Source organism: Oncorhynchus kisutch, linkage group LG20, assembly GCF_002021735.2.
Source record: "Oncorhynchus kisutch isolate 150728-3 linkage group LG20, Okis_V2, whole genome shotgun sequence".
In the NCBI taxonomy this organism is placed as follows: domain Eukaryota; kingdom Metazoa; phylum Chordata; class Actinopteri; order Salmoniformes; family Salmonidae; genus Oncorhynchus; species Oncorhynchus kisutch.
Genome location: NC_034193.2, coordinates 40,901,661 through 40,921,227, shown reverse-complemented (window position 1 = coordinate 40,921,227; position 19,567 = coordinate 40,901,661). Strand labels below are relative to the sequence as shown.

The 19,567-nt window shown below is 43.9% G+C and overlaps 1 protein-coding gene across 1 annotated transcript in view; it reads left to right on the top strand.

The window, feature by feature from the left end:
* LOC109865703 (protein kinase C alpha type-like) overlaps positions 1 to 19,567 on the top strand; it is a 210,029-nt gene that overhangs the window by 66,348 nt on the left and 124,114 nt on the right. Inside the window, exon 3 of the mRNA XM_020454088.2 lies at positions 1,586 to 1,668. Within this exon, the coding sequence (XP_020309677.1) occupies positions 1,586 to 1,668 (83 nt within the window). The remainder of the gene's footprint in view (positions 1 to 1,585; positions 1,669 to 19,567) is intronic.

Sequence of the window (19,567 nt, the reverse complement as noted above, 5' to 3'; positions counted from 1 at the left end):
AAAAAAAACAACTCTTTAGTACATTGTTACCCACCCTCTCACCGTCTGCTAATATAATGTAGCCTACATGTTGATATTGGGTCATGAAAAGGTCAAAGAGGTAACAATTACTAGTGGTAGCTGTTAACTGCGGTGCATCTCTGAACATCAATGCTATTGAACATCAGTGCCATTCATTTAGTATAGAGCTAACAGCACAGAAGGCAATTAAGTTTGGCTGGGCCTGTGAGTGCCAGGGATATAGAGACATGTACTGAACGAAAGTATAAACGCAACGTGCAACAATTTGAACAATTTTACTAAGTTACAGTTCATAAGGAAATCAGTCAATTGAAATAAATTCATTAGGCCCTAATCTATGGATTTCACATGACTGGGCAGGGGTGCAGCCATGGCACCAACTTGGGAGCCCACCCACCGGGGAGCCTGACCCAGCCATTCAGAATTCATTTTTCCCAACAAAATAGATTTATTACAGACAGAAATACTCCTCAGTTTCATCAGCTCTCCGGGTGGCTGGTCTCAGACGATCCCGCAGGTGAAGAAGCTGGATGTGGAGGTGCTGGGCTGTTGTGGTTACACGTAGTCTGTGGTTGTGAGGCCGGTTGGACGTACTGCCAAATTCTCTAAAACGACGTTGGAGGTGGCTTATGGTATAGCAATTAACATTAAATCCTCTGGCAACTGCTCTGGGGGACATTCCTGCAATCAGCATGCTAATTGCACACCTCCTTAAAACTTGAGACATCTCTGGTGATGTGTGACAAAACTGCACGTTTTAGAATGGCCTTTTATGGTCCCCCGTGTAAAGATCATGCTGTTTAATCAGTTTCTTTCCAGACCTGTCAGGTATCTTGGCAAATAAGAAATGCTCACTGACAAGTACAAATTTGTTTACATCACATTTGTAGAGAAATAAGCTTTTTGTGCGTAACGAACATTTCTAGGATCTTTTATTTCAGCTCATGAAACATGGGACCAACACTTTACATGTTCAATTTATATTTTTGTTCAGTGTACTATAGTTTGGAGAGATGGAAAGAGATACAAAATATATAGCTACAATTCTGAGAGATCTATTGGCACAGACAGCAGTCTGTAGCCATGCTAAAAGACCGAGCCTTCAGAGACTATCTGTTATTCAAGCAGCCAATACACTCAGCTCCACCACCACCATTATCCCCAGTGTCTGAGCTTAGCTCGGTTTCCAATGTGGTGCTAGCGTAGCCACACACTGGGTGTACTCAATGAGGCTGTGAGAATGCAGTACCGTGCCGTGCCGTTGTGTGTGCGCCTGTAAGGCCTGCGAGACAGTGAGGAGGTAGTGGTACAGTACTTTGGCTGCGGTAGGCTGTACAAGCCATCTGGAGAGATGATTAGCCAGACCGTGTTTTTCCCCCCCTCTGCTCTTAGTGGTGTCTGTTCTGTCTTGTAAGACTTCAGGCTAATTTAGATATGCTAAAGCTATGATACTGTAAAACAGATCAAGTTGTCTCACTCTTTCTCTTTCTCTTTCTCTTTCTCTTTCTCTTTCTCTTTCTCTCTCTCTTTCTCTTTCTCTCTCTCTCTCTCTCTCTCTCTACAGTTTGCTGTTTCGTGGTCCACAAGAGGTGCCATGAGTTTGTCACGTTCTGCTGCCCCGGGGCGGATAAGGGTCCCGACACAGACGTAAGTAGCCGTGCCCCCACCCTCTACCCCTCATGTTCTCACCGCCTCTCCACTCTTAGGGTCTGTAAGCTTCTGTCAATGGACCCCTAGCGAAAGGGGCCACCGCCAAGGCACATCTCTTCTAAGGATGAGTCCCAAATGGCACCCTATTACCATATAGTGTATAGCTATGTTGGTATAGGGTACATTTTGGGATGCAGGCTAAGTATATGGTTACTCTCAAAGTGACAGCCTTGCAGGACGGACCATATGTCCTTGTCTCGTTCACCGGGGCTGACCATTAAGGAAGAAGAATGAGTCTGCTCCTTGTCTGACAGGAGATCATTGTGTGTGGAGGCCCAGAGCTGTAGTATCATACATCACCTTGCTCTGTGTATTGGGAGGCCAGTCAGGCTAGATTTTTTGTCTTGAAGTTGTAGGAATTGAATTTCGGCAGAGTTCTTTGGTTTGGTATCATAAAGAAGTTGGCTCTGTACTCTACTTTCAAACACCTGACAAGAACTTTCCATTCAATATTGTGCGTTTTGAAAGGGATAACAAAAATGACCACCTGGACAAATCCCCGTTTCAGTGTTTTTCTCAATTTGATGCCTAATGAACGCAACCGGTCACTTTAGATTCAATGATTTTGGACACGTTTTATCTTCCGAAGGGTCACTTTGTCCCAGTCATTATGTCACTCGAAGGCCACTTCCAGGTCCACTCCAAAGCACTCAGATGTGTACACTCGTTTACTCCCGGTTAAAACGGGAACGTTCTTTTATCCATACATTAAAAGAGCGCCCCCTATATCCAAGAAGTTAAGAGCTGGGACATGGGGGAGATCCCCCATGATTAAGACTTTTGATTGACCCCAGTAGTCTAAATAAATGACAACCCACACCAGTGTCATACTTGGCAGTGATGAAATCCCGCTATGCCCTCAGACAAGCAAAGCGTCAATACAGGATTAAGATTGAATCCTACTACACCGGCTCTGAAGCTCGTCGGATGTGGCAGGGCTCGAAAACTATTACAGATTACAAAGGGAAACCCAGACACGAGCTGCACAGTGACGCAAGCCTACTAGACAAGCTAAATACCCTTTTATGCTCTCTGAGGCAAGCAACACTGAAGCATGCACAAGAGCACCAGCTGTTCTGGATGACTGTGTGATAACGCTCTCTGAACTAAACCTTTTAAACAGGTAAAAATTCACAAAGACGCTGGACCAGACGGATTACCAGGATGTGTACTCCAAGCATGCACAGACCAACTGTCAAGTGTCTTCACTGGCATTTTCAAATGCTTCCTAACAGAGTCTGTAATGCTTACATGTTTCAAGCATGCAAACATAGTCCCTGTGCCCAAGGAAGCGAAGGTAACCTGCCTAAATGATTACCGCACCGTGGCACTCACGTATGTAGCTATGAAGTGCTTTGAAAGGCTGGTCATGGCTCACATCAACATCATCATCCCAGAAACCCTAGACTCACTCAATTTGCATACCGCCCCAACAGATCCACAGATGATGCAATCTCTATTGCACATTACTCTAACACCATCATTAAGTTTGCTGACGACACAGCAGTGGTAGGCCTGATCACCGACAATGTTGAGACGGCCTATTGGGAGGAGGTCAGAGAACTGGCAGTGTGGTGCCAGGACAACAACCTCTCCCTCAATGTGAGCAAGACAAAGGAGCTGGTTGTGGACTACAGGAAAAGGCGGGCCGAACAGGCCCCCATTAACATCGATGGGGCTGTAGTGGAGCGGGTCGAGAGTTTCAAGTTCCTTGGTGTCTACATCACCAACGAACTATCATGGTCCAAACATACCAAGACAGTCATGAAGAGGGCACGACAAAACCTTGGCATGGGTCCCCAGATCCTCAAAAGGTTCTACAGCTGCACCATCGAGAGCATCCTGACCGGTTGTACTGTGTACGGCCCAGTACATCACTGGGGCCTAGCTTCCTGCCATCCAGGACCTAAACAATAGGTGGTGTCAGAGGAAAGCCCATAAAACTGTCAGACTCCAGTCACCCAAGTTATAGACTGTTTTCTCTGCTACCACACAGCAAGTGGTACCGGAGCTCCAAGTCTAGGACCAAAAGGCTCCTCAACAGTTTATACCCCCAAGCCATAAGACTGCAGAACACTTAATAAAATTGCCACCGGACAATTTGCATTGACCCCCCCCCCCCTTTTGTACACTGCTGCTACTCGCTGTTTATTATCTATGCATAGTCACTTCACCTCCACCTACATGTTCAAATGACCTCAACTAACCTGTACCCCCGCACACTGACTCGGTACCGGTGCCCCCTGTATATAGCCTCATTACTGTTATCCTTATTGTGTTACTTTTTTATTTTAGTCTACTTTATATTTTCTTAACTCTTCTTGAACTGCAATGTTGGGTTAAGGGTATAAGTAAGCATTTCACAGTAAAGTCTACACTTGTTGTATTCGGCGCATGTGACAAATAAAGTTTGATTTGATCACATTAAAAAGTATGACATTAACTTTCAGCATCTGTGTTTTAAATCTCTCCAGAATAAATCTTACTTGGATCTCCACTTAGATTCCATAGCAGTGGATGAAGAGTGACTCCTAGTACTTTCCTCTGTGGGAGTGTGTCCTCCGAACCCTGTTAGGTGTGAAGGTACACTAGCCTGGCCTAGCAGCACAGCTCTGACTGTTTGCATCCCAAAACACATCCTATTCCCTATATAGTTGTTACTGTAATTTAATTATACCAATGTGTTTTCATTAATTGAATTCCCTTAATCTATTTTATGAGAATTTGTAAGATTCTTGTTTGCATAAAATAGACGGAGACCAGTCTTATCAATAATAGGTAACATAATTTATTCTCGGAGCGCGCTGCCACGTTACCACGAGCAACAGTTTATATACAATAACATGACGTCATTTAATTGCTTAACAGAATCCCCTCCTCTCGACCGGGACAAAGGGAACTTTAAAGTTCATTCTGACCCCCCTAGCACATACACAGGACACACAACACAACTGAATGAACTTTTGACTCCTCAACATTATCGATCACCACTTAGCTGACAGTTCTGATGAACAGAACCTAGGAATGCACTCACTGTCTTATCTAAAACACCCCAGAGCTCAGTTTTGTCGGTTCAACCATATGTTAACTACCTTATCTGTTTACTTAATCCACAAACCATTCCTTTCCTCCTAGTTGGAATGGTGTTCGTTATATTTAATTACTCCTTGTCCGTGTCACACAATCCCTTCTTATGAACTCATATTGTTAATCAGATATAATAAAACAGAGTATAAGTTTACTTAGTTACAGTTCCATTAAAAATGATTTGTTCAGTCATTTAATTATAATTTTCCTAACAATAGTGCACTAAGTTTTGACCAGAGCCCTGGTCCAAAGTAGTGCACTATATAGGGAATATGATGCCATTTGGGACTCAACTTCTTTCTCCCCCTCATGGCGTTCTCTGCGTGTCCCCATAACTGGAGATGTCATTCAAGCTCCTCAACCATCCTCTGCCTTTTAATATAGCGCCCGGCGGATGACACACAAGCTCTAAATAAAATAGTACGCGCTAAGGCACATGTGTCAAACGGATTCCGCGGAGGGCTGAGTGTCTGCGGGTTTTCCCTCCTCCCTTGTACTTGATTGATTGAATTAAGGTCACTAATTAGTAAGGAACTTCCCTGACTTGGTTGTCCAGGTCTTAATTAAAAGGCAAAAACAAAAACCAGCAGACACTAGGCCAGCGTCTCCCAAACTCGGTCAACGGGAACCCAAGCGTGCGTGTTTTGGGTTTTGCCTTAACATGCTTACCACACCGGTCGAGTCATGTGCGCGAGCGTGGCAAAATAAATGTATACATACATGTTATTCAATCATTGCACCCACGCTGCTCGCGAGCGCCAATGAGCGTCTGCATTGCCAGGCACGCTGCAAGTCCTGCTAAGCTGAGGTCGGTTAGTTGCAAATTGCCATAAAGTCCAAAGAAGAAAAATAAGTCTGGAAGGAGGAGGGCTAGAATCGATTCAGTTGACCATTTTATGTGTGGATTAATTGTCGGAGTAGAGAACCTTGTGCATTTTAGGTAAAATAAAAACTCAATGTTGATATTCCAGGACAAATTAGCTAGCAACAGCAAGCTAGCTAGCTAAATAGGACAAATTAGCTAGCAACTGCAAGCTAGCTAGATAAATTGCCATAAATGTTTAATGCATTTCGACCTGTCCCCAAATGTAATATAATTGTTAGAGTTTGTTTTGATATTTCAACCTGTGTTGAAATCACGTTTGGTTTGGGGGGACAAAATCAATTTGCGCACGATGGCGGACCGGTTTGGGCATGATGTAACACAGCCGATTCAAATGATCAAAGCTTGATGATTAGTTGATTATTTGAATCAGCTGTGGAGTGCTAGGGCAAAAAACTAAACAAGCACCCCTTGGGGTCCCGAGGAACGAGTTTGGGAATACCCTGCACTAGGCCTTCCATGGAATGAGTTTGACACCCCTGTGCTAAGTGATTTTCTTCGCCAGTGTGGCTTACAGGGGTTATAATGATAAGGGCAGCTGGTAACTCTCCATTTTTGTCAGCATTACAAATATATGTTCATGTCAATTATAGTAATCCAACTTTATGGATTTATTAGGGCAGAAGTTGTCATTAGGCACAGATCTAGGACCAGCTTACCAACCCCTAAACTTAAACTTGTGAAGAACATGGTGACTTTCGATCTAGGGCAACTGCATCCTATCAGATATGTTATTAGCAAATGTGTCATCTGGGGCCACATTTCTCAGCACACAGTAACAGATTGTTGAGTTACATAATGTAAGAAAAGCACTGTTCCTACTGAAATGTGTCTGGTTCATGGGCTTACAGAATGCATTCAAACAAAAACTCTGCGTTTTATTGAGTCTGCTAATGTAGCCATAATGACTGCCGCGAGCCAACGTTTGCCTCCGAAATACCCACATCTTAATAATTTAGCCCATTCCACATGGGAGACGCATCCCAAATGGAACCCTATTGCCTATATGGTGTACGACTTTTGAACAGGACCCATTAGTGCACTATATAGGGAATAGGGTGCCATTTGGGACGCAGTGAAGGTTGTACAATGCGGGGGGATATTGGCGGTTGTAATGCAGGGGGATATTGGCGGTTGTAATACAGGATATTTGCTCACCACAAGGAGTTATTGCAATGTGAATTGCCCAGCCAGGATAGAGTCACTGCACATGTTAGCTCTATGTGCAGTTTCCCCTAGCAACCTAATTGCTAGGTGGGCAGAATCCAAAATAAAGGGTGAAATACTAGGAGCATAAACCATGGTTCTGTCCCAAATGGGACCCTATTGCCTATATTGTGCACTGCTTTCCACAGGGCTCTGGTCAGAAGTAGTGCACTAAATAGGGAATAGGGTGCCATTTGGGACCCTAACCCTGACTCTGTCTGACTTAGGGCACTTCAGCAATATGGAAAAGCAAACACACTGAAGAATAGGTTCTGAAGTGTACTGGAAAGGTCTAATGAAAAACTATTGCGCTCACGTCAAGCAATCTCCAAATACCACCCTTTCCACTTGAGCTATAGGGCCGTGTTTTCCCGGAGGCAGGATGTGGATCAATTAGCTAGATTAGTGCAATTAACTGCTTCAAAATGGTTTCATTTGGCCACTCTGCTCTTTGTTGCCAAAACAGGCTTGGCTAGTATGTGTAGTGTTTTGCAGAACAAGCTTGATTAATAATTTAGGCCTGGGAATTGCCAGGAACCTCACACAATACGAGATTGCGATGCTTATTTGGCGATATGTGTTGCGATTCTCACGATTCTATATGTATTGCGATTCGAGACTGTGATTTTATTCGATGTTCCAAACATATCGCTCACCATATGTCTGCTGCAGAGAGACGAGAGAGAGACGTGAATAAAAGAGTTTCGATCAGTCATGGAAATAAGTGCTAAAAACAGAATGGTTCCCTATTTGAAAAGATGGAGAACAAACTATGAAGGACAAATGTTGGTATAGCCAACTAACACGCAAATAACATTGCGATATTGTCAAAGCGATACGATATATCGTCAGAAATAATATTCCCGATATGTAACTGTGTCATTTTTCTTTTCTCCGTCACTATTAATAATGCATTGATTTCCTGGTCTAATTTCCCTTGTCTGCTCTGGTTTGAGCAGAACTTGACCGGAGGGTGACATGGTTCTCTGTGCTCAGAGACAGTGGGGGAAATAAGAGTCATCAACGTCCAGCCTGAACTCTCAGCCTTAAAGAGACTCCGGCTGCGTTCCTATTGACACCCTATTCCTTACATAGTGTACTACTTGGGGCAATACGTAGGCTGTGTTTACTCAGGCGGAACAATTCGGATCTTTTTTTCAGTAATTGCTATTTTGACCTATCTGATGTGATTGGTCCAAAGACCAATTAGTGTGTGTGTGTGGGGGGGGGGGATCTGAATTGGGCTGCCTAAAAACAGTCGAGTCTTGGTCTAAAAACAGTGCACTATATAGGGAATAGGTTGTCATTTGGGATGCAGCCGTAGCCTGAGAGAGCCAGTGGCTGAGTCATGAAGGACCCTTCCTGCCTCCCTCCCCAGTCTATGAACCCAGGAGTCTGAGTAGGTCCTGCCGCATGCCAGACAGTAAATGTAACCTGCTAGCCACCCATGTGTCTATAATGTAATCCTGCCCGTCTCTGGCATACTCCAACCCCCTCTCCCCCCTTTTCACCCCTCGCCCCCTACGGAGTCGAATACCAGCGTGTGCTCTCAGTAGCACATGCCCCTGCGCTTCCATGCCAGACCACAGGAGGTTGGTGGCAACTTAATTGGGGAAGACAGGCTTGTGGTAATGGCTGGAGCGGAACGAGATGGAATGGTATCAAATACAACAAACACATGGTTTCCATATGTTTGATGCCATTCCATTTGATCCGTTCCAGCAATTGTGAGCCGTCCTCCCCTCAGCAGCCTCCACTCTGTCAGACATTCCAAAGAAAACGTTGCTCACGCGCAGAGTGCTGGAAATTCGAAGCGACATTTTTGTGCTTAGCACGCTCTTTCTCGTTTTTGTTTGTGTGTTGACATGTACAGCGAAGCAGAGGGTGCCGCTGTCCCTGCCTCTTTAGCCAAATGAAAACCTACAACCGCTCTTCTCTTTCTCTCTCTTCTCTTTCTCTCTCTTCTCTTTCTCTCTCTTCTCTCTCTCTCTCCTCTTTCTTTCTCTCTCCTCTTTTTCTCATCTTTCTCCTCTCTCTCTCCCACTCTCTCTCTCTCTTTCTCGCCTCCCACTCTCTCTTTCTCTCTCTCCTCTTTCTCCGCTCTCATCTCTTTCTCCTCTCTTTCTCTTGCGCACACACACACAGTCTCCCCCTCTTCTTTCTTTCTTTCTCTCTATTTCTTTCTCTCTTTCTCGCTCTCTATCTCAGCACAGTCATTGGAGCCTGCGTTGCTCCTGATAACTGTCACATAGCCTGGGTCTCATTCATGAATGTAATTCTAACTAGACTACAGCAGCCCCATTAATTCAGTGCGGCCGAGGAAGTTTGTGTGTGGGGGGGGAGTCAACAAGCTTAATACATGCAATGTTGTTAATGAGGTCGCTTTAATGAGCCTCTTGTTTGAATCATTTATAATAAGTACAAATACATGTTTTTCTTTCTATAATATCTGCTTCCCAAATGGCACCGTATTCCCTGTATAGTGCACTGCTTTTGACCAGGGGCTGTGTTCAAAAGTAGCGCACTATATCGGAAAATAGGTTGCCATTTTGGACACCGCCAATTCCTCAATGCACAGGATGCGAGGCTGAATGCCTCTTTTGTCCCTGCCACACAAATGAACGGTGTCGGATCACAGACTCTGTATGGCTAATGAGGTTCCTCACACCACACACAGCTAGTTATTATGATCCACTGTCATGCAGGCTGCTCGATCAAACGGCGCGAAATGAAAGAGACAATGAATGAACATGAGGTATTACTCATGACTACCATCTACTGATGTGAAAAGAATGATGCCATCTGTGGGGAGACTGTAACCTAATATCAGTCGTCATAGTTGTCATATACAGTACATGTATATATGGAGTAATCTGGTTATCAATTCATGTATGTACAATGTTGGCAAAAGATTACTTGCCAATGTTATTGAGCTAATGCTTATTTTCTTAATTAACTATAGGAATAAAGCGGTCATCCCTTTCAGCGTTCCGTCAAGGATCAATTCAGCAGCAATGGCAGAGTTTTATATATGAAAAGAATATGGGACAGTTTTGTGTTTGTCACACATTTGTGGGGCCTTAACTATGTTTGTATAAGACCAAGTATAAATAACTTCAGTGGCAGCCAAGATTTAGCCTAATGTCAGTCATCATCGTTGTCATATATGAATATAGGGGAAACATTGCTTTTGATACAGGAGAGATCCCTTATTTCCTTGAAGAGTTTCATTCCAAAATGTTATACATCAATTTTCAGAAATGTTGGTAAACTTGCTTTTATTGCCTGTTCAACTCCGAGCGTTGTTTTGGGCCCTGCACACGGCCCGGTAAGTTTCTTTTGAAATCTGAAAATATAAAGTAACACATCATTTGAAATGTACAGGCATTGTGTTTTTGGAAATCACTTGATGGTTTCAGAGAAACGAATAATGTTTTGTTGCAAAATGCTAAACTCCTCTCACTGTCAACTGCGTTTATTTTCAGCAAACTTAACATGTGTAAGTATTTGTAAGAACATAAGATTCAACAACTGAGACATAAACTGAACAAGTTCCACGGACATGTGACTAACTGAAATGGAATAATGTGTCCCTGAACAAAGAGGGGGTCAAATCAAAAGTAACAATGCAGCTGGTGGCCACACCAGATACTAAGTACTGCAGTGCATCTCCTCTTAATATACTGCACCATATTTGACCGTTCTTGCTGTGAGATGTTACCCCACTCTTCCACCTACAAGTTCCCGGACATTTCTGGGGGGAATGGCCCTAGCCCTCACCCTCCGATCCAACAGGTCCCAGACGTGCTCAATGGGATTGAGATCCTGGCTCTTCGCTGGCCATGGCAGAACACTGACATTCCTGTCTTGCAGGAAATCATGCACAGAACGAGCAGTATGGCTGGTGGCATTGTCATGCTGGAGGGTCATGTCAGGATGAGCCTGCAGGAAGGGCACCACATGAGGGAGGAGGATGTCTTCCCTGTAACGCATAGCGTTGAGATTGCCTGCAATGACAACAAGCTCAGTCCGATGATACTGTGACACACCGCCCCAGACCTTGACGGACCCTCCACCTCCAAATCGATCCCACTCCATAGTACAGGCCTCGGTGTAACGCTCATTCCTTCGACGATAAATGTGAAGCCGACCATCACCCCTGGTGAGACACAACCGCGACTGGCACTTTCTGCCAGTCCTGCGACGGTGTGTGTGTGCCCATAGGCGATGTTGTTGCCGGTGATGTCTGGTGAGGACCTGACTTACAACAGGCGAACAGTCTGAGCCCTGATGGAGGGATTATGCGTTGCTGGTGTAACTCGGGCAGTTGTTATTGCCATCCTGTACCTGCCCCACAGGTGTGATGTTCAGATGCACCGATCCTGTGCAGGTGTTGTTACACGTGGTCTGCGGGACATGAAGGACGATCAGCTGTCCGTCCTTTCTCCCTGTCTTAGTCGTATTACAGTACAGACATTGCAATTTTTTGCCCTGGCCACATCTGCAGTCCTCATGCACGTTCTCACAGATGAGCAGGGACCCTGGGCATCTTTCTTTTGGTGTTTTTCAGAGTCAGTTGAATGGCCTCTTTTTAGTGTCTTAAGTTTTCATAACTGTGACCTTAATTGCCTACCATCTGTAAGGTGTTAGTGTCTTAATTAACAACTGTTCCACACGTGCATGTTAATTTTTTATGGTTAATTTGTTTTTTTTTTACATTTTAAGTTCAATGACGGCCTAGGAACAGTGGGTTATGTCTTGTTCAGGGGCAGAACAACAGATTTTTGTTTACCTTGTCAGCTCAGGGATTCGATCTAGCACCCTTTCGGTTACTAGTGCAACGCTCTAACCACTAGGCTACCTGCCGCCCCATTGAACAAGCATGGGAAACGGTGTTTAAACCCTTTACATTGAAGATCTGTGAAGATATTTGGATTTTAATGAATTATCTTTGAAAGACCGGGTCCTGAAAAAGGGCCGTTTTCTTTTTTGCTGAGTTTATATATCTGTCTCACTCTCAGAAATCGGTAGCATCGCTAGGTTTTACACCGTCAAATGTAACAAATAACTACATTTTCATAACGAAATGTACAAATTCTACATTTGTGACATCTATTTCTATATAGTAATATGAGATGTACAGTGGGGAGAACAAGTATTTGCTACACTGCCGATTCTGTAGGTTTCCCTACTTACAAAGCATGTAGAGGTCTGTAATTTTTATCATAGGTACACTTCAACTGTGAAAGACTGAATCTAAAACAAAAATCCAGAAAATCACATTGTATGATTTTTAAGTAATTAATTTGCATTTTATTGCATGACATATGTATTTGATACATCAGAAAAGCAGAACTTAATATTTGGTACAGAAACCCTTGTTTGCAATTACAGAGATTATACGTTTCCTGTAGTTCTTGACCAGGTTTGCACACACTGCAGCAGGGATTTTGGCCCACTCCTCCATACAGACCTTCTCCAGATCTTTCAGGTTTTGGGGCTGTTGCTGGGCAATACGGACTTTCAGCTCCCTCCAAAGATTTTCTATTGGGTTCAGGTCTGAAGACTGGCTAGGCCACTCCAGGACCTTGAGATGCTTCTTACGGAGCCACTCGTTAGTTGCCCTGGCTGTGTGTTTCGGGTCGTTGTCATGCTGGAAGACCCAGCCACGACCCATCTTCAATACTCTTACTGAGGGAAGGAGGTTGTTGGCCAAGATCTCGTGATACATGGCCCCATCCAGCCTCCCCTCAATACGGTGCAGTCGTCCTGTCCCCTTTGCAGAAGAGCATCCCCAAAGAATGATGTTTCCACCTCCATGCTTCACCGTTGGGATGGTATTCTTGGGGTTGTACTCATCCTTCTTCTTCCTCCAAACACAGCGAGTGGAGTTTAGACCAAAAAGCTCTATTTTTGTCTCATCAGACCACATGACCTTCTCCCATTCCTCCTCTGGATCATCCAGATGGTCATTGGCAAAATTCAGACGGGCCTGGACATGCGCTGGCTTGAGCAGGGGGACCTTGCGTGCACTGCAGGATTTTAATCCATGACGGCGTAGTATGTTACTAATGGTTTTCTTTGAGACTGTGGTCCCAGCTCTCTTCAGGTCATTGACCAGGTCCTGCCGTGTAGTTCTGGGCTGATCCCTCACCTTCCTCATGATCATTGATGCCCCACGAGGTGAGATCTTGCATGATCTTGAACTTCTTCCATTTTCTAATAATTGCGCCAACAGTTGTTGCCTTCTCACCAAGCTGCTTGCCTATTGTCCTGTAGCCCATCCCAGCCTTGTGCAGGTCTACAATTTTATTCCTGATGTCCTTACACAGCTCTCTGGTCTTGGCCATTGTGAAGAGGTTGGAGTCTGTTTTGATTGAGTGTGTGGACAGGTGTCTTTTATACAGGTAACGAGTTCAAACAGGTGCAGTTAATACAGGTAATGAGTGGAGAACATGGAGGCTTCTTAAAGAAAAACTAACAGGCCTGTGAGAGCCGGGATTCTTACTGGTTGGTAGGTGATCAAATACTTATGTCATGCAATAAAATGCAAATTAATTACTTAAATATCATACAATGTGATTTTCTGGATTTTTGTTTTAGATTCCGTCTCTCACAGTTGAAGTGTACCTATGATAAAATTACAGACTTCTACATGCTTTGTAAGTAGGAAACACTGCCGATTTTACAGGTTATCAAATACTTGTTCTCCCCACTGTATGTAAAACATTTACATTTTACATTTGAGTCATTTAGTAGATGCTCTTATCCTGAGCGACTTGGTAAGTGCATGCATCTTAAGATGACTAAGGGAGACAACCATGTATCACAGTCAAATATACAGGATACCAATATACCGTTCCAGAACAAAGAAAATAGTGTATGTAGCGTTTTGTTTAAAAAGAACTCGACCCATAAGCAGATGTGGATATAGGTTTTTCCAAAATAAACTCTTCATATGTTGTTGAATGTGTGGCTCAGTTGTAGAAGCATGGCACTTGCAACGCCAGGGTTGTGGGTTCGATTCCCACTGGGGACCAGCACAGAAAATGAATAAAGTCACTACTGTAAGTCGCCCTGGATAAGAGCTTCCGTTAAATGTAAATATTTCCAATGTATATGAATACACTCATGGCTGTTTAGTCATACATTTTCCTTTACTTCGTGAGAGTGAAATATGAAGTCATAAAAGCACTACTCATTCCTACTCTAACAGTTTTATTGGAACAAGATTGAATCATGCAAAGCCTGTAGCAGAAGTATGAAATGAATCTTCTATATTGTGATGTACTGTATATATGCATATTATTTGCATTAAGCATATTGTGCCCAACCTGCCAGAAGTTGTTCTTCAATCACTGGTCCTAGAGACCCACAGAACGTTTGAGCAGGGCAGGCTTTTATTCCAGCCCAGCACTAACACACTCCGTCACCTAATCACAGAGCCCTCGAATAGTCGAATTGGGTGCATTGGCACCAGGCTAGCACAAAAACCTGCACACCCTGTGGTTCTCTAGGACCAGGACCAAAGAACTGCGGGTTCCAACGACTGACCAGTCAGACGAGAAGAGAATAAGAGAATAAAAATAAGCTTTTGTTGATAGAGTTTGCAACGCCAGCAACGCCAGCATAGAGGGTTCAATACCCGGCCACCACCCATACATTTAACAAAACGCTTGACTGTAAGTCGCTTTTGCTAAAAGTGTCTGCTAAATAGTACATTATTACCAGAAAGAAGACGTGTGTGTGTGTGTGTGTGTGTGTGGGGTGTAGAGATGAGAAGAGTGTGTGTGTGTGTGTGTGTGTGGTGTAGAGATGAGAAGAGTGTGTGTGTGTGTGTGGTGTAGAGATGAGAAGAGTGTGTGTGTGTGGTGTAGAGATGAGAAGAGTGTGTGTGTGTGTGTGTGGTGTAGAGATGAGAAGAGTGTGTGTGTGTGGTGTAGAGATGAGAAGAGTGTGTGTGTGTGGTGTAGAGATGAGAAGAGTGTGTGTGTGTGGTGTAGAGATGAGAAGAGTGTGTGTGTGTGTGTGGTGTAGAGATGAGAAGAGTGTGTGTGTGTGTGTGTGTGTGTGGTGTAGAGATGAGAAGAGTGTGTGTGTGTGTGGTGTAGAGATGAGAAGAGTGTGTGTGTGTGTGTGGTGTAGAGATGAGAAGAGTGTGTATGTGGCGTTCCCATGCCCCCTTTAAGCCAGGGGACAGGGGGTAAAACAGTGTTTATTATGTCTAGTAAATGTTTATTATGGACTTTGGCCCCGTGTCCAAGGATGCCTGAAAACTCTCTCTCCCAACTATCCGCAAGGGCTAATTTAAGTTTCATTACAAATAATGAAACACAACCAGACCTAGTGAACATGTCGTCTGTCGGTCTACTTAAATATTTAGAATGTTTTTGCTTCGCCCGGGGAAAGGGCCACTTCGCGTTGTGCCTGTCGATGAGTCTGGCAGCACATGTTTTAGTGATAGTACGTAGTGAGCTGCAGTATGTTGCTCTGACACTGTTTCGATAAAGGCATAAAGCGTTTACCATCGTCCAAAACATGTACACGTATGCACTGCGGTGTTCTAGAATTTTTGGGGGGACCGTTGGCTTTCATACTTTTCGAAGTCTCAGCGCAGCACATTCAACACATTCAAATGAGTAGAGTACGTGTACCGGTGACGCGTTGGTTGGGAATTATCGGGAGGTTTGCGTTCGAGCTGTACGTCCCCCGTAGCTATGTCACAATGGGACACCCGGACTGTCACGTCCGAGCATCTGTGGATTATGAATTATGCGTAAAACTCCCCGTCTAAATAACCTACAGCTCAGTCCCAGTGAGCAGAACTGGCTGAAACGTAGGCCAGTAGACCAACACGTTGGTGATTGTACCAAAACTGAAGCAAGCTACGTGCCATGACCTCAAAATCACATGTCATAAAATACAATAGTCCTCCTAAATATGGGAATGGTCCACCCCTTTCCTAGTCCATCACTCTCACAGCCAAATGAGCCTTCAAATAATGAAAGTAAATAACACACACACACACAAGCCAATTGTGCTGAATGACCTGTTTAACTCTAGCTTTAGATGGATAGAGCTTGGCTGACTGGTCCAGGTAGTCAATGTGTGGAGACTGTGTTTGTGCTTGATGTGTGTATTTGCATATGCACCTGTGCATGTCTTAAAGATAGACTTGTGAGTGAGTTGGGTTTTTCAGAGGCCAGACTATCTCCTTATTCATTAGTCAGACAGTGATTTATCACATTCTCCCTAATCCTTGATATAGTCATTCGTCAGACAGTGATATCCGTCTCCCATCTCCCTGATACAGTCATTAGTCATACAGTGATATCTATCTCTAGCTCCCTAATCCCTGATACAGTCATTAGTCATACAGTGATGTATATCTCTAGCTCCCTAATCCCTGATACAGTCAGTAATTTGTCAGACAGTATCTATCTCCCTAATCCCTGATTTAGTCAGACAGTGATATTTATCTCTAGCTCCCTAATCCCTGATAGTCATTAGTCAGAAAGTAATTTATCACCATCTCCCTAATATCTGATACAGTCATTAGTCAGACAGTGATATCTATCTCCATTTCCCTAATCCCTGATAGTCGTTAGTCAGACAGTGATTTATCACCATCTCCCTGATACAGTCATTAGTCATAGAGTGATGTCTATCTTCCTACTTCTTGATAGTCATTAGTCATACAGTGATATCTATCTCCATTTCCCTAATCCCTGATTTAGTCATACAGTGATAACTATCTCTATCTCCCTAATCCATGATAGTCATGAGTCATACAGTGATATCCATCTCTAGTTCCCTAATCCCTGATACAGTCATTAGTCAGACAGGGATATCTATCTCTAGCTCCCTAATCCTTGATACAGTCAGTAATTTGTCAGACAGTATCTATCTCCCTAATCCCTGATTTAGTCATACAGTGATATCTATCTCTAGCTCCCTAATCCCCGATGCAGTCATTAGTCAGACAGTGATATCAATCTCCATTTTCTTAATCCCTGATACAGTCATTAGTCAGACAGTGATATCTATCTCTAGCTCCCTAATCCTTGATACAGTCAGTAATTTGTCAGACAGTATCTATCTCCCTAATCCCTGATTTAGTCATACAGTGATATCTATCTCCAACTCCCTAATCCCTGATAGTCATTAGTCAGAAAGTAATTTATCACCATCTCCCTAATCTCTGATACAGTCATTAGTCAGACAGTGATATCTATCTCTAGCTCCCTAATCCCTGATACAGTCATTAGTCAGACAGTGATATCTATCTCTAGCTCCCTAATCCTTGATGCAGTCATTAGTCAGACAGTGATATCGATCCCCATTTCCCTAATCCCTGATACAGTCATTAGTCAGACAGTAATTTATCACCTAATCCCTGATACAGTCATTAGTCATACAGTGATTTATCACCATCTCCCTAATCCATGATAGTCATTAGTCAGACAGTGATTTATCACCATCTCCCTAATACCTGATACAGTCATTAGTCATACAGTGATATTTATCACCATCTCCCTGATACAGTCATTAGTCATACAGTGATATTTATCACCATCTCCCTGATACAGTCATTAGTCATACAGTGATATTTATCTCTATCTCCCTAATCCCTGATTTAGTCATACAGTGATATCTATCTCTAGCTCCCTAATCCATGATACGGTCATTAGTCAGACAGTGATATCTATTGACTACAGTATATACAGTGCATTTGGAAAGTATTCAGACCCCTTGACTTTTCCACATTTTGTTGCATTACAGCCCTATTCTAAAATTGATTAAATTGTTTGTTTTTTCTACACTCAATACCCCATAATGACGAAGCAAAACCAGTTTTACTGTTACTCAGTACTTTGGTAAAGCACCTTTTGCAGCTATTACAGCTTTGAGTCTTCTTGGATATGACCAGTATTTGGGGAATTTCTCCCATTCTTCTCTGCAGATCCTTTCAAGCTCTGTCAGGTTGGATGGGGAGCGTCAGTGCACAGCTATTTTCAGGTCTCTCCAGAGATGTTCGATCGGGTTCAAGTCCGGGCTCTGGCTGGGCTGCTCAAGGACATTTCAGAGACTTGTCCCAAAGCCACTTTGCCCCAGTCTGAGGTGCTGGGGTATTCTGGAGCAGGCTTTCATCAAGGATGTGCTCCGTTCATCTTTCTCTCAATCCTGACTAGTCTCCCAGTCTCTGCCGCTGAAAAACATCCCCACAGCATGATGCTGCCACCACCATGCTTCACTGTAGGGATGGTGCCAGGTTTCTTCCAGACATGATGCTTGGCATTCAGGCCAAAGAATTCAATCTTTGTTTTATCAGACCAGAAAATCTTGTTTCTCATGGGCTTAAGAGTCTTTTTAGGTGCCTTTTGGCATACTCCGAGTGGGCTGTCATGTGCCTTTTTTACTGAGGAGTGGATTCCGTCTGTCCACTCTACCTTAAAGGCCTGATTGGTGGAGTGCTGCAGAGATCTTTCTCGACACAATCCTGTCTTTGAACTCTACGGACAATTCATGGCTTGGTATTTACTCTGACATGCATTGTCAACTGTGGGACCTTAAAGTAGACTTGTGTGTGCCTTTCCACATCATGTCCAATCAATTGAATTTACCACAGGTGGACTCCAATCGAGTTGTAGAAACATCTCAAGAATGATCCATGGAAACAGGATGCACCTGAACTCAATATCGAGTGTCATAGCAAATGGCCTGAATACTTATGTAAATGAGGTATTTCAGTTTTCTTTCCCCCCTGTCTGTCAATAGATGGTAAAACCAAAGGTGCTTGAGAACTTGTAGCTCTTTTCATTGGGGTCATTCACCCTCGGCATGAACCTATACGAAGAGAACCGCTGCACCAAGTGGCGTTCCGCTGGGTGCATCTCAACAGCCTTACTTGGCTTCCTCTCATCTTATTTCCTTCATCTGCACTGATGTGGGACATTTTGTTGTTCTGGGGAAAATATACCGGATAGACTTCACCTATTCTCTGGGCTCAGATGGAGCAGAGGAAGCCACTCTAGACTAATGAGATGAGTCCTCCTCCCAGTCCTGAGTCATGGCGCTGTGTGCTGTGTCATCTCGCTCAAGACCCCTGCGTTTCTGCCTCACTGCTGAGAGTGTTGCTCTGGGCCCCGCTGCCCGAGCCTGAACCTAATTGGGTGCATCCATGCTACATTGATTTGACTAAAGTCCGCCCCCCACCACCTCTATGCAGACACCTGCGGACTAAAGTCCGCCCCCCACCACCTCTATGCAGACATGCATGGATACACAGAGACAAATGGCACACACACACACACACACACACACACACACACTCAAGCTGAACACTGACGTGCACAGATGCGCACACACACTCACACTATTTCTCTCTCACAGTGAGGCTTGTGTGGATCTTGAGGATGTGGCTAATGTATGTGGGGTCTGGCTAGCCTGTACTGCCTGGTTTCCCCTTTAGTGCATCAGAGCAGTAAGACCTAGGTGGTAATGGAACAGATTAGCTCTGGGATAAGAGGCAAAAACGCGCACATTCACACACATTCACTTTAGTGAGGAAATATGCACAGACACACACACACAGACACACAGCCAAAATGACCCTTTGAAGTCTATAATGCAGTATCTCTCCTCTGTTTACCAGTGAGC